The sequence below is a fragment of the Ochotona curzoniae genome, unplaced genomic scaffold (genome assembly GCF_017591425.1).
Source record: "Ochotona curzoniae isolate NIBS_2020 unplaced genomic scaffold, NIBS_Ocur_1.0 contig_1014, whole genome shotgun sequence".
NCBI lineage: Eukaryota > Metazoa > Chordata > Mammalia > Lagomorpha > Ochotonidae > Ochotona > Ochotona curzoniae.
In genome coordinates, this window is record NW_024464920.1 from 36871034 (window position 1) to 36885260 (window position 14227).

Sequence of the window (14227 nt, forward strand, 5' to 3'; positions counted from 1 at the left end):
AGAGGTCCTGAGTTTCCTACCTCTTGCCTGGTCTTCATCTCATGGTGACTCAGTTGTGCATCAGGCTCTCATTTCCAAGCTAGCCAGCTTGTGAGAAAGGCTGATGATGACTGGGAAGTGACTATTTTCTTGCTGGTTGTCTTTAGTGCTTTGGAGTTGGGCGGGAAGCTCCTTCATAGAGGAGCAAGACAGCTGACCCGAGGGCCTGCAGGAGCCGTGGCTTTCCTGGATTCTCCCTGTTCCTCTTGGCTACTTTTGGTCACTGAGCACTGCTTAAAGTTTTAAGAGAAAAAAAAGAGAATGATCTTGCTGTTTGGAATAACATGGAAGTGACTACTACGCCTGCCTCCCTGCCTCTGTCCTTGGCCTGTCCTCCCTCAGGTCGCAGCTCTATAGTGGAGAGCCAGTGATGGCCCTCAGCGTCAGGGCTGGCTTTTGGTGAGGAAGGTGGGTGGGTTTTCTCTGGAGCTGGGCATTGGCCTCTGTGAGTAAGCCATTGTGCTGGGCCCCTGACAGTCTCCTTGGCCTTTGCCTGCAGTCCTAGGGAGGCAGGTGCTTGGTGGGCCTGCTCTTGGGGGGCTTGGGAATGGGTAGGGGTGTGACCTGGCGGCAGGGCCCATATGCTTTTCTGGCAGGTGGCGGAGAGAGGTGCGCATCAAAAAAGGCAGCCAGCGGTGGCAGGGGGAGACCTGGTATTACGGTCCCTGCGGGAAACGGATGAAGCAGTTTCCCGAGGTGATCAAGGTAATGTGGCTTTTGTAAAAGAAGAATAATAGTTTCCTTTCTTGGCCCTGTAACGGCTGGCTGGCATTGTCTGCCACAGGGCATGTTCTGCCTATGGCATTGCTGACCACAGGCAGAAGTTGGCTGTGAGTTCATTAACGTTACTTTGCTTCCTTACAGTACCTAAGCCGCAACATGGTACCCAGTGTCCGCCGTGAGCACTTCAGCTTCAGTCCCCGCATGCCTGTTGGAGATTTCTTTGAAGAGCGAGACACACCAGAGGTGCAGATTCAAGGGTTAAAAGTTTGTTCCTGAGTGTATAAGCTGCAGTCTTGTGAGGGCGTAGGGCCCCACACCGCGTGAATTCTTCCTATGTGAACATTACCTCTTCCCCTCAGGGCCTGCAGTGGGTCCAGCTCTCAGCAGAGGAGATCCCATCCAGGATTCAAGCAATTACTGGCAAGCGGGGTCGACCTCGCAACACCGAGAAGTCTAAGAGCAAGGAGGTTCCCAAGGTGAAGCGGGGCCGAGGTCGGCCACCCAAGGTCAGAGTCCCTGAGCTGTTGACTAAAGCAGATCACCGCCTGTTGAAGGAGCCAGAGGCCCAAGGTACAGTGGAGCTCCTTCTTGCTGGATCCTGCTCCCTCAGTGAGGCTCCCGGGGTTGCTGACTGGCTGATCCCGGGCTTCTCTGGCAGAGTGCAGTATCAGGCCTGGGTTGTTCCCATGTGACTCCGTGGCCACCTTCAACCCTGTCCTTAGAATTGATTTCAGTGTGCCTTCTACCCTGAGCGTTCCCGCTTCCCGAAGAGTCTCAATTCTCATCTGAATCCTGAAGATGCTCAGCAGTATTACAATAGGAAAAGGAGAGGTGGGACGTGGCTGGATGCTTTCAGTAAATTCTACAGGTGGTGTGGAGAGTGTGAGAGCATTTTGTCAAAATTCTCAGAGTTCCCCTCTGCTGTGTTCTGACTGGAGGAACTAGGACAGGTCTTATATTTTAGTGGATACTTTAAGTGCTCCATCTGTCTGTTCTGTAGTTTGGACTCAGAGGGCTGCCATATAATAGTGTGGCAGTATTTCTCTACCAGAAACAAGAATATGTACTGTTGTGTCAGAAACTTCCATGATGCAATGCTTCATTGTTTGCAAAGTTACACTCCAGTGTTCGATTTTCCCAAAATGATGAGATGGCGTTGGTTTAGTGCGTAGAGCGAGACCAGGGAGCTGAGCGTCAGTACTTGTGTCTGCATTGGTCCGCCTCGAGGGAACTCTGGATTCTGCCGGTAGTTTGGCTTTCTGCTTCCTTTCTCAACTCCCTTTGCCACCATATGCAGTGGGTTGTTGCCCTTGTTGGGTAGCCTGGGAGAGAGACAGGCCAGAAGGCTACTCTGCCATTGTGGCTTCTTTTCCACCAGCAGGACCCCTTCCCAAGCAGTCCGATTGGAGCCAGGGGTGCTGCTTCTGGGCAAGAGATGCCATTTGAGTTCTTTGTGCCACCTCCATAGCAGGTGCCTTGTCTACATTTTTTCTCCAAACGTTTTATTATGTCTATTTTTTTTTTTAATAAAAAAACAACTCTAGATCCTCAGGGTGCTGCTTGGGAGGCCAGCTTTGTGACAGGTGTGTGCTGCCCTGGATGTCAGGGAGGCCTCTGCCTGTCTCACTCGGTCACTTGTTCTTTCTGCCTTCACAGAAACACCGAATGAGGAAGAGAAAGCGAAGATGGGTAAAAGCAAGAAGAAGGTGAGGCAGAAAGTGCAACGGGGAGAGAGTCAGCCCACCCAGGGGCAGGTGAGGCCATCAGAGTAATGATGCAGTGGTCTTTTCCCCTACAGTCTGCACTTCTTTCCCGTCTCCCACACTTGCCACCCCCATGGAGCAGCACATTTGCTTTCATTGCTCTGATGTTTCTTGGGTTTAATTCAGAGACTTGGCTTATTCAGGGTGAGAGCATGGCCACTTGCCGATCCCTCATCATTCCACCGCCCCGTCCTTCCTGGTGCCCTTGTCCGGTTTTGAATGTTGGTCCAAGCAGAGATGGCTTTCAGAGTTGGAGAAATGATTTCTTTCTTCATGGTTTACAGCCCAGAAACAAGCGGAAACAGGAGACCAAGGGCTCAAAGCAGAAGGACGTCAAGAAGAAATCCAAGGCGGTGCGTGCACGCATTTGCCAGATGTGATTTTGAAGCCACTGAACTGATTTATGTGGCTCAGTCTTGATTTATGGTGGACATTTTTGGGCTTGCATGGAGATTGGGAGGGGCTGGGATCAGGAAAGGCTGGGGCTTGGGATCTCCACTGCATCCCTACTTTCTTCTCTCATTTGAAATACAGGTTGAGAAAGAGAAAGTAAAGACAAAGCAGGAAAAACTAAAGGAAAAAGTCAAGCGGGAAAAGAAAGAGAAGGTCAAAACGAAAGAAAAAGAGGAGATGGCCAGAGGCAAGGCAGTGGGCAAGGCTGACAGGAGTGCAGCCACACGCAGGCGCCTGGAGGAGCGGCAGCGGCAGCAGGCTATCCTGGAGGAGATGAGGAAGCCCACTGAGGACATGTGTCTGCCTGACCACCAGGTGAGGGGCGGGTTATCACTTCTGAATCACAGGGGGCTGCTGGGAACCTCACACCTCTTGGCATGTGTGCCCAAATACCTCTGCTCTGTCTCTCCAGCCACTGCCTGACTTCTCCCGCATCCCTGGTCTCACGCTGCCTAGCGGTGCTTTCTCCGACTGCCTGACCGTCATTGAGTTCCTGCACAGTTTTGGCAAGGTGCTGGGCTTCGACCCTACCAAAGATGTGCCTAGCCTAGGCGTCCTGCAGGAGGGCCTTCTCTGTCAAGGTGATAGCTTGGGCGAGGTGCAGGACCTGCTGGTGCGACTGTTGAAGGCTGCGCTCTGTGACCCAGGCCTGCCCTCATACTGTCAGGTGAGTCATCGCTTGGGTGAGTGGAGGGCCACAACTTGCATCTCTGGTCATTTTACTTCCTCTGCAAGAGCACCCTAAAGGAAGAGACAGGGAGCTGCTTGGTTCTGCTTTCCTTCTCTTTCCCATTTTTTCCTAAGTTTGTGTCCCTTTATGTGAAACCTTTTCTTTTATACTTCTCAGTAGTCCTCTTTTCCTCTGATCATGGCAGCTGTGGCTCTTCCTCCTTGGGTTGTATCTTGATCCCTGAGTCTTGTGCAGTTTTTTCCTCTTCCTGGTTCAAGCACCCCAAGTTGTTCTCTTCCTCTCCTCATTCCCCATGTGCTCTCTTCCACAGTCCCTCAAGATTCTGGGGGAGAAGGTGTCGGAGATCACTCTGACGAGAGACAACGTGTCGGAGATCCTGCGCTGCTTCCTCATGGCCTACGGGGTGGAGCCAGCTCTCTGTGACAGCCTGCGCACACAGCCCTTCCAGGCCCAGCCACCTCATCAGAAAGCTGCCGTGCTGGCCTTCCTGGTGCATGAGCTCAATGGCTCTGCCCTCATCATCAAGTGAGAGGCTGGGGCTAGAGTGGAAGTAGAGGGCTTGGCCCTCTGTCCTAGGGTGGTGTGTGTGTGTATGCGAGTGCAGCCATGCCCCCAAGTTGCCAGTGGGACTTGGCCCCAAGTCTCAGTGTGCCCCCTGGGGAACCAAGACCATCCTTTACCACCTGTCCCTGTGCAGACACAACCCCTGCACCCTTGAGGGCTCTCTGTCCCTCTTCTGTGGTGCACTTCGACCTCACAGTTCCACTCCCTATTTCATAGTGAGATCGACAAGACCCTGGAAAGTATGTCCAGCTACAGGAAGAACAAGTGGATAGTTGAAGGTCGGCTGCGGAGGTATGGCTGATGCTGAGATGAGGGAGGGGGAGCCCAGCCAGGACATTTGCCAGAGCCCACTGCCTACAGCCCCCTTTCTTTGAGATTGGGACCTCCCTATGGGGCTTGGATGGCTTAAGGTCTACATGGCATTTTGTGACTTTACCGTGTTCCCTACCAGTTTCCCTTGAACTTTGTTCCTGTCTGTTTCAAGGCTGAAAACTGCTTTGGCGAAGCGAACTGGGCGGTCCGAGGTCGAGCTGGAAGGTCTGGAGGAGAGCTTGGGGCGGAGACGCAGTTCCCGGATCATGGAAGAGACAAGCGGCCTGGAGGAGGAGGAGGAGGAGGAAGCTGCGGCTGCTGTCCATGGTCGCAGGGGTCGCAGGGATGGAGAGGTACTGATCCAGGACCAAGGAAAGTGGGAGTTGGATAACAGATGGTTTCTTTGTCTTTGAATTCTTTTTCTCAGTGTCCACTGGTTTCTTTGCAGGTTGATGCCACAACATCTAGCATCCCCGAGCTTGAGCGCCAAATAGAGAGGCTCAGTAAGGTACTGTGGGCTTCTGGGAATGGAAACGTGGGCTGGACCCACACGGTGCAAATGCTACTGATGGTGGTAGCGTTTCTCCTGTGTACTGAGTGCATTGACCACTGTCACTTGGAATTGAGCTTTTACTTGTCTCCTTCCACTGCCTACCCAGCGTCAGCTCTTCTTTCGCAAAAAGCTGCTGCATTCATCCCAGATGCTCCGGGCAGTCTCCTTGGGTCAGGACCGTTATAGACGCCGCTACTGGGTATTACCGTGTCTGGCTGGCATCTTTGTGGAAGGCACTGAAGAAGAGAGCTTAGGTGGGTGTGTCTGTGGGCACCTGGACTGTGAGTCCTATCTGACAACAAAGTTTCAGTAGTTTGTGTTAGGTTTCTTTTTGGAGAGTCGCCATAGGGATTAGGAACATGAGCTATTGGCAGCTGTCTGGCCTACCTGTTGAGATGCTGGTTAGGACTTCCATGGCTCACAGCAAAGCACACCTTTGTTTGATACCCAGCTTTGGCTCCAGCTTCCTGCTGATACCCATCCTGGGAGGAGTGGTGACAGCTCAAGCATTTGGGTTCCTGCCAAGTATGTGGGAGACCTGCACTGAGTCCTGCTTCAGGCTTTAGGCTGTCCCAGCTGCAACCATTTGGCACTTGGGGGAGTTAACCAGCAGATGGGGATGTGTCTGTCCATCTCATTCCTCTCTCAGATAAGTAAAAAATTTCAAAAAGCCTTATTTTATTTATTTGAAAAGTGGAGTTAGGGAAAGATCTTCCATCTCTTGGTTCATTTCCCAGATGGCTGCAATGGCTGGAGCTGGGCTGATCCAAAGCCAGGAGTTTCTTCTGGCTCTCCCACATAGATGCACGGGCCCAAGCACTTAGCCTGTTTTCAGCTGCTTTCCAAGGCACACTGGCAGGGAGCTTCATCAGAAGTGGAATACTTGGGTCTTGAACTAGTGCCCTCTTGGGATGCTGGCATTGCAGAAGAAGAAGGGCTCTGGAGAAGGCTGGTTACCAGTTGTTTTTCGCATGTACCACCTGTGGGCTTGTTTGTTCATTTGTTAAGTAGAGGTAATGGTGGTAGAGGTTTTCTCTGAGGCTGTTAATGCTCTCAGAATGGTACTTAGCATATAGGTGGTTCTCAGTAGATGCTGGCTTATAATCTATTTCTGCTGGCCGTGGAGAAAATTATTTCTTTTCCAGATACTATGTTCATTGGTATAAGCTATTCTCAGTCCAGGAGAAAACAAAAGTATATACTGTGTTAAAGATCCTGTCAGTAAGGCAGAAAAACATAGCTGTCATCTGCTGGTTCACTTCCCAAATGCCTGCAATAGCCAGAACTGAGCCAGGCAGGATCTAGGAGCCATGAACTTGGTCTGCATCTCACACGTTGGGGGCAGACTTAGGGTGCGTGCCAGGAGGAAGCTGGAGCTGGAACTTGAAGCCTGGCACGCTAGTATGGCATGGGGGTGTCCCTTAGTCTCTACACAGATGTCTTTCCCATTACATATCTGTATGTGTGTTAATTTCTTTACTTCTCTTTATAGTTCCTGAGGATGTGATCAAACAGGAAATGGACTCCTTTGAGGTGGCAGCCTATCCAGTATCCAGTTCCACCCTTTGCTCGGTGAAGCGGGAGCCCAGCGGCTGCAGCACACCTGCCACTTCTCCTGCCCGGGCCCGCGGCCGGCCACGGAAAACTAAATCTGGGTCTCTGCAACACAGACGCTCCAAGTCCCCTTCCAGGGGTCAGGATGTAGAAGAGCCCCAGGTGCAGCCACAGGCACAGTGCTGTCCACAGCTTCAAGCTCCTGCCCAGCCCCAGCCGTGTCCTCTACTCCATAATGGATTCCTGGAGCCAGAAGGCTCCCCCGTGTCCCTGGGTCAGAGCCAGCATGACCTCAGCCAATCAGCCTTCCTGTCTTGGCTGAGCCAAACTCAAAGCCATGGCTCTCTGTTGAGTAGCTCAGTTCTCACGCCGGATAGCAGTCCAGGAAAGCTTGAGCCAGTTCCATCCCAGCCCCCTGAGGGGTCTGAGCCCGAGGAGGCTGGCTGTGAGCCTGGGACTGCAGCGCCCTGGTTCAGCTTCTCAGCCCGCCTGCCCTGCAATGCCGCTCCGACACCACCCCCTGCCGGTTCTGAGGACCAGCCCACTTGCTCCCCTCAGCTGCTTGCCTGCTCCAAGCCAGTGAGTACTCAGCATTTGTCCTGGATACTTTAACCTGACACAGGTTCCATTGCCTGACTGTGGGGCTGTTTCTTAAGGTCGGGGGCACCCACAGACATGAACACAACCTCATGCCTACGTCTCACCTGCTCATAGGGCAACAGATCCAGTGCTGCCAGTCTCTGTTCTCCAGTGACGCTCTCCTCAACCCCTTTGCCTGGGGTGGCCCCCAAGAGGCAAGCAGGAGATCCTGCAGAAATGACACAGAGTTTCACAGATTCGGGACAACCGAAACGGAGAGGGAGACCTCCCAGTAAGTTCTTCAAGCAGATGGAGCAGCGTTACCTGACCCAGCTGACAGCCCAGCCAGTGCCCTCTGGTGAGTGGACTGGAGGTGACCCCAGGGGGTTTCCAGAGCAGGCTTGCTTCCTCCTCCTTCTGTCACTGCCACGTGTTCTGCCCACAGAGATGCGCTCAGGTTGGTGGTGGATCCGGGACCCTGCCATGGTAGACGCCACACTGAAGGCACTGCACCCTCGAGGCATCCGGGAGAAGGCGCTGCACAAACACCTCCACAAGCACAGGGATTTCCTTCAGGAAGTCTGCCTGAGGCCCTCTGCTGGCAAGTAGCTCCCTGGCCACTGCCCACGCGCAAGAGCCCAGGATCAGCCACGCACAGTGGTCTCACGGGTCCCTCCCTCTGTTGTTCTCTTCCTAGACTCCATCTTTGAGCCTTGTCAGCAGCCGGCCTTGCAGGAAGAGCTTATGAACTGGTGCCCCAAAGAGAAGACCTACGAGACTGACCTAGCTGTGCTTCAGTGGGTGGAGGAGCTGGAGCAGCGAGTTATCCTGTCAGACCTGCAGATTCGGGTACACGGGGATGGGCACTGTGGGAGACCGGCCCCAGGGAGGACACTCATCCCTGCTCCCATCTGCAGAACCCTGGCTTTCTGCAGGCCAGAGAAGCCACCAGCCTGTGGTTCCTCTGGGCCTCTCTTTTGCTCTGCTCTGTAATGGGCTTTATTCCTTTCTTATCTCAAGGGCTGGACATGCCCCAGCCCAGACTCCATCCGGGAAGACCTGGCCTACTGTGAACACCTCTTGGATGCGCAAGAAGATATCACCTGGCGAGGAAGGGGCCGGGAGGGACTGGTACCACAGCGTACAGCCACTAACCCACTGGATCTGGCTGTGACACGCCTGGCCGCCCTGGAGCAAAATGTGGAACGGCGGTACCTGCGGGAGCCCCTATGGCCAGCTCATGAGGTGGTGCTGGAGAAAGCTCTGCTCAGTACCCCCAACGGTACCCCTCCGGGCACTACTACCGAGATGTGAGTGACACACATGCCCTGTCCATGCTCGGACCCTGCGCTGGTCCCTGCCCCTTATCCAAAGGTCACCTGCTCCCTCTTGCAGCTCCTATGAGATTACCCCTCGCATCCGATTGTGGCGCCAGACACTGGAGCGGTGCCGGAGTGCAGCCCAGGTGTGCCTGTGCCTAACCCAGTTGGAGCGGTCCATTGCCTGGGAGAAGTCAGTCAACAAAGTGGTGAGCGATGGGCGCAGGCAACCCCAGTGGGGTGTGGGGGCTGCACACAGAGGACGAGGGCTCATTCTGCTTCCTCACCACCTCTCTCCAGACCTGTCTGGTGTGCCGGAAGGGTGACAATGATGAATTTCTTCTGCTTTGTGACGGATGTGACCGTGGCTGCCACATTTACTGCCATCGGCCCAAGATGGAAGCTGTCCCAGAAGGAGATTGGTTCTGTGCTGTCTGTCTGGCCCAGGTGAGACAGCTTCTTTAGTTGTCTCGAGTACCTGGCTACTAGACTTTGTCATCCCATTTACTGCCATCCTGCAAGTGACCCATATCCTGCCTGTAGTCTTTTCTTGGTAGAACTGCAGCCGGGAGTCAGGAGACTCAGTTCCTAGTCCTTTTTTTAGACAAAAGGGGCAGTGTCATCACCTTCTGCGTCAATTCACATGCTTATGTGGAAGTTTTCTTTTTGAGGATTGATTTATTTGAAAGTAGAGTGACAGAGATCTTTCACCTACTAGTTCACTCCTCAGATGGCCTACAACAGCTGGGGCTGGGCCATGCTGAAGCCAGGACTTCATTTGGATCTCCCAAGTGGGTGGTAGGGACTGAAGCACTTTGAGCCATCTTACCATGCTTCTTGGGCATATGAGCAGGGAGCTGGATTGGAAGTGGAACAGCCAGGACTAGAGCCTGGCACTCTGATCAGGGCTTAACTTGCTATGCCAGGACAGCAGCCCCTGTGTGAGTATGCTGAAGCCTTGACCATGGCCAGGTAGGGAGTCCAGTGTCCTAGAGGGCATCCAGCATTCTCAGCCAGCAGCTGCTACCTTAATCTGTTCCTGTCCTCAGCAGGTGGAAGAGGAATTCCCTCAGAGGCCTGGATTCCCAAAGCGAGGCCAGAAGCGGAAAAGCAGTTATGCACTGAACTTCTTTGAGGGCGAGAGCCGCCGGCGCCGGGTGCTATCCCGGGGCCGGGACAGCCCTGCCACGCCTCGGTCCTCGGAGCAGGGACTGTCCCCATCCAAACGGCGGCGACTCTCTATGCGGAACCACCATAGTGATCTCACATTTTGCGAGTGAGTTGAGTGAACTCCAGGGCTGTGGGTGGTCAGCGTGGTTGGCCCTAAGCTGAGCATTGCCGTCCTGGGGCTAGGATCATCCTGATGGAGATGGAGTCCCATGACGCGGCCTGGCCCTTCCTGGAGCCTGTGAACCCCCGCCTGGTGAGCGGCTACCGGCGCATCATCAAGAACCCCATGGACTTCTCCACCATGCGGGAGCGGCTGCTGAGAGGAGGGTAAGCAGGTGGCAGCCATCCCCCGCCCCAGCACCACCCTGTCCCCATGGCAGCTCTCACCCACCAGCGTCTGTTCCCCGTCCCCCTCCAATCCAGGTACACCAGCTCGGAGGAGTTTGCTGCGGACGCCCTCCTGGTCTTTGACAACTGCCAGACCTTCAATGAGGATGACTCCGAGGTGGGCAAGGCTGGGCACATCATGCGCCGCTTCTTTGAAAGCCGCTGGGAGGAGTTGTATCAGGGAAAACAAGCTAGCCCATGAAGCCAGGGAGGGGGCCGCCGGGCGGCCCTCCAGATGGACATGGAGCCTGCCCTCACCTGCTGAGGCTGCTGGGCCCTACTGAGTCGGGCCCCTAGCAGTGAGCCCGTCCTGGCAGCGCCCATGCCCTCTCACCCACAGCCCCCCTCCCTCCTCTGGCTCCTAGAGTGAGAGGGGCAAGATGAGGTCCTTCTGGACTAAAAAGCCAAAAAAAAAAAGAATTTTCCTTTCTGTTTTATTTCCTAATTAAAAACGGGAGGGGGAGAGAAGTTGTCTCCCCCTCCTGGCCTCTCCTGCCCTGTGCGTGCCCCGCATCCTGGGGTTATTTAACAATAGCAATAGTTCTAGTGAATGTGTGAAACTGAGGACACTGTACTGTGTGCGGACCCGCAGTGACGGCCAGTAAAGTGGACTTAACTCCCAAGTGTGTCGAGCCGGACACCGGGCCCTGAACATGCTGCTTCCATGTTCAGTCCTACCCTGCCTGCTTCTCTCTTCTCTCCCCCTCCACTCCGCCCTCCATTTTTCAAATTTTCTCTCATCCAATAATGTAAAACTATCGTGTACGGGTTCTCCCCCCTCCTTTCTCCCAAATTTCAACCCTTCAAAGGAAGAAACAATGTTGGAGCTCCCTGTCTTTCTGTCCTCCCTCCCCCGTGGAGTGGGGTGCTCCTCAGTGCTGAGTTTCTAGCCTTTTCTGTAGCTCAGCAGCTGGGGAGTGTGGGAGGTGCCCTGGGCCTTGCAGCCTCCTCTCCACTCCTTCCTAAACCTCCCTCTTGGGAACTCCTCAGGGACAACTACTGCTGAGTTCGGGCACACCCCGATGAAGGCCAGGGAGCAGTGAACTGGCCTGGTATGTGAGAATGAGTGTGTAAGAGACAGACAGGGAGGGGCTGCTGTGATGGTGGGCCGGGATCCCTTCAGTTTCCCCCGGTTCTGTCCTTACTCCCTCGGCCATCCTTCAAACCATCACTTTCTTAGTCTATGGGAAACTGCAGGAACAGGTTCTCGGGGACCAGGCTGTGTTTCTCTCCTCCCGCTTTTCTTTTCTAGCCTCTTCAAACTGTGCAATCTGTCAGCCTGTGCTCCCTCCGTGGGAGAGCTAGAACTGGAGCTTCTCTAAGCCCAGGAGCTCTGTGGGTATCGGGGTGCTTCCCTCCTGCTGGCCTCCCCTGCTCTGCAGAGCCTTGGAGCCCAGGAGAGAGGGGAGGGGTGTCCCAGGCCTGCTGCTGCCCATGCAGCCAGCGCTGAGTCAAGTCCCTGCCAGGTGAGAGGAAAGCCACCAAGTGCCCGTGAGAGCCCTGGCCCCCCAACCCCCGCTTTCCTGCTCAGCAGAGCCCCTCCCGTCAGAGATTACGGGTACTTGCACTGGGGAGGTGGCTGCTGGCTGGCCCAGGCAGGCGGAGAGCTGGGGTGTTGGGCAAGCTCCCTGGCAGGGGACGGCGGCACTGGCAGTGCTGGGGCAGCCTCACCCCCAACGTGTCTTCTCCCCGATAGCCTATTTCTAAAGTCGCCTTTTGTCAGATAAACCTCAAAACTTTTAACTTTATTTGAGATTTTTTGTTTTTTGCTTTTAAATAAGAGGTGGATTGAAGAATATTTGAATTGACTTTATATTATGCATAAATATTTATATTTTATCTAAGTAACTTCGCTGTAACAAACTTTGTGTTGGCCAGATGTTAGGGACTGTTGGCGCGGGGCTCCCGCTGGTGTTCCTCCCCCTGCCCACCTCTTTCCCTAGGGACCAGGCGCTCTCCAGTAGGGGTGGGGGGTCCTCACCTCAAGTCTGAAGATGTGGGGGACTGCAGGGGGCGGGTAGGGCATGATCCCAGGGGCCATTTCTCACTTCTCTCTCCTCATCTTCACCGCCCCTCGAGCTAGGTGGCTTTTTTCTCCTGGACAAAGAGTATTTTGTAGGGAAGACAGATTCACAAGAGACCGACAGGCCGCCAGCCTCTGTTCCCCTCCCCTACCGGTCTGGTAGCAGGAAGAACCACACCACCAACACCTACAAGTTTCCATGTTCCTTTACAGCAAAAGGGACTGACTTTTATATAACCAAATGTGGTGTTTTAGTGACTTTTTGATAATGTACAGTTTTTTGTGAATTTAAATTTATTTCTTTCTATATTTTTAGGACCAATCTCATTTTTAATAAGGTTAAAAAAAGGAAAAAAAAAAGTCTAGAGAAAAAAACCTCCTGTTTTTGCCATGTGATGTTCCACAAGTGCAGCTGTAGAAAAGTGCTTGTCAGTTGAATAAAAACCACATTTGATAGAGACTCGAGGCCTCTGTGTGTGTTTATCTTCCCTTCGGCACAGCCTCTGGGACCTGCAGGGAACAGCGTGCCCCTGAGCTGCCCAGCATGGCTGTCCCTGACACAGGGCAGCACGAAGGAGTCTGATGGTGCCAGTGCTGCAGCCAGGAATTGGGGGCTCAGGCAATGTGTGATCCGGTGTGCCCAGTTTCCCCTTCCTAAGCCGCCACCATGTCCCTGGAGGAAAGCATAGGCCATCACTAGCCTCTTGTCTCCCAGCCATGCATGCGTAAGACACCAAAGATGTAGACTTTTTATTTAAAAAAAAAAAGATAAAACAAAGCTCTATTAAACTGTAGAACAGCAACATGGGAAGGCCAAAGGTCAGAAAAGTGAGGTACAGGCGTGGCACTGCCATGGAAGTACAAAGCTTGGAGACTGAATAAAAGGAAAAAAATGTACAAAAAGTTAATTTACTTCCTGTCCAAGGTGATAAATGTATGCAACAGAGTTCGCCACCCCTTTGACTGGGGTGAAGATGCCAATAATGGGGGGGGGGTGTCTCAGGCCAAAAAACCTCACCATGACTCCCACCCAGCCCGTACAAATCTGCATACACTTCTGGTTCCTGGTGCACTCAGCCACGGGCAGCCTCCCCACTGCCTGTCAGGGCCTGAAGACAGCCCAGAAGCAGTGTCCAAGACCTTTGCCCATGCTCATGGCCTAGAACCCAGCTTTTCTGACCCTTAAGATGAGGAAGCCGGCAAAGAGGTGGACCTGGAGTGCCATGCCCTTGTCTGACTGTGAGACTGAGGTAGACGAGTAACAAGGACAAGGAAGTTGGGATCTGCTTGGACTGTAGAGGGGCAGACCAGAGAGCCAGCTGTGGTAATGGATAACCAGAGACTGCGCTAAGACAGGGATGGCCCAAAATTCGGCAGATACTGCAGCTGTCCACAAGGGCAGGTGGATGTGGAGCACAAACCAGGAACAACAGGTTGATGTGTGGATGGAACAGCTGGTTTAAAAGTTGGGAAGAATCGGTAGAAGGCACAAGGTCTAGGGCCCCTACTCTTACTAGACTGCTTTCAGCGACACCCACCTCTGAAGCCCTCAGGTTCAGAACAGTCCCTCACTGCCGCCCGTCTGGAAGGTGCGGCCTGTGCACAAGAGAGCAACCTTGGTCAGGACCCTGCAGTGTATCAGGGAAGTGACAGCCCACCTGGGGCCTCTGCTTCCTCCTCCGCCCCCCAAACCTGCAGCCACAGGGGACGCTTGCCCTGGAGGCACCAAGGCAGGTGCAGAAGCAGGCTGGGGATGGCAGAAGCCTCAGAGGCTCAGGTGGCTGAGCCAGCACAGCCTGTGGGGCAGCAGCAGGTGGTGCCTCCCACCACCCTTACTGACAAGCAAGGACACTGCTCAGGGCCACTTGGTGTCCTAGGCTGGGCAGCTCTTCAAATTCTTTGGCTGGCGAAATAGCATGCCGCCTCTCCCTAGCCTCCCCACATCCCTCAGCAGTCCCGTCCGCCTCAGGTCCGAGTTCCACATCGGCACCTAGGCAGGAGAGCGGCCGGGCATCAGGCTTGGAGCCCAGGAAAGGGCCCTGCCACCTCGTACAATCTCTTTGAATACAGAAAGATACAAAGTTCTAAGCGGTCCTG

At 53.9% G+C, this 14227-nt stretch overlaps 1 protein-coding gene across 5 annotated transcripts in view; it reads left to right on the forward strand.

The window, feature by feature from the left end:
- The window catches only part of BAZ2A (bromodomain adjacent to zinc finger domain 2A), a 38051-nt gene extending 25461 nt beyond the window's left edge, over positions 1-12590 (forward strand). For 3 of the 5 annotated variants that reach the window (XM_040983502.1, XM_040983510.1, XM_040983482.1), the window contains 22 exons: positions 636-744; positions 904-1005; positions 1122-1332; positions 2419-2516; positions 2810-2878; positions 3060-3293; positions 3391-3645; positions 3980-4194; positions 4450-4524; positions 4718-4898; positions 4994-5053; positions 5205-5352; positions 6591-7231; positions 7367-7589; positions 7677-7832; positions 7929-8080; positions 8252-8541; positions 8627-8759; positions 8851-8997; positions 9600-9826; positions 9904-10047; positions 10144-12590. In XM_040983502.1, coding sequence (XP_040839436.1) covers positions 636-744; positions 904-1005; positions 1122-1332; positions 2419-2516; positions 2810-2878; positions 3060-3293; positions 3391-3645; positions 3980-4194; positions 4450-4524; positions 4718-4898; positions 4994-5053; positions 5205-5352; positions 6591-7231; positions 7367-7589; positions 7677-7832; positions 7929-8080; positions 8252-8541; positions 8627-8759; positions 8851-8997; positions 9600-9826; positions 9904-10047; positions 10144-10309 — 4036 coding nt within the window. In that variant the 3' untranslated portion in view covers positions 10310-12590. The remainder of the gene's footprint in view (positions 1-635; positions 745-903; positions 1006-1121; positions 1333-2418; positions 2517-2809; positions 2879-3059; positions 3294-3390; positions 3646-3979; positions 4195-4449; positions 4525-4717; positions 4899-4993; positions 5054-5204; positions 5353-6590; positions 7232-7366; positions 7590-7676; positions 7833-7928; positions 8081-8251; positions 8542-8626; positions 8760-8850; positions 8998-9599; positions 9827-9903; positions 10048-10143) is intronic. The other 2 variants (XM_040983490.1, XM_040983495.1) reach the window with 2 other exon arrangements.
- Positions 12591-14227: the final 1637 nt, after the last annotated feature.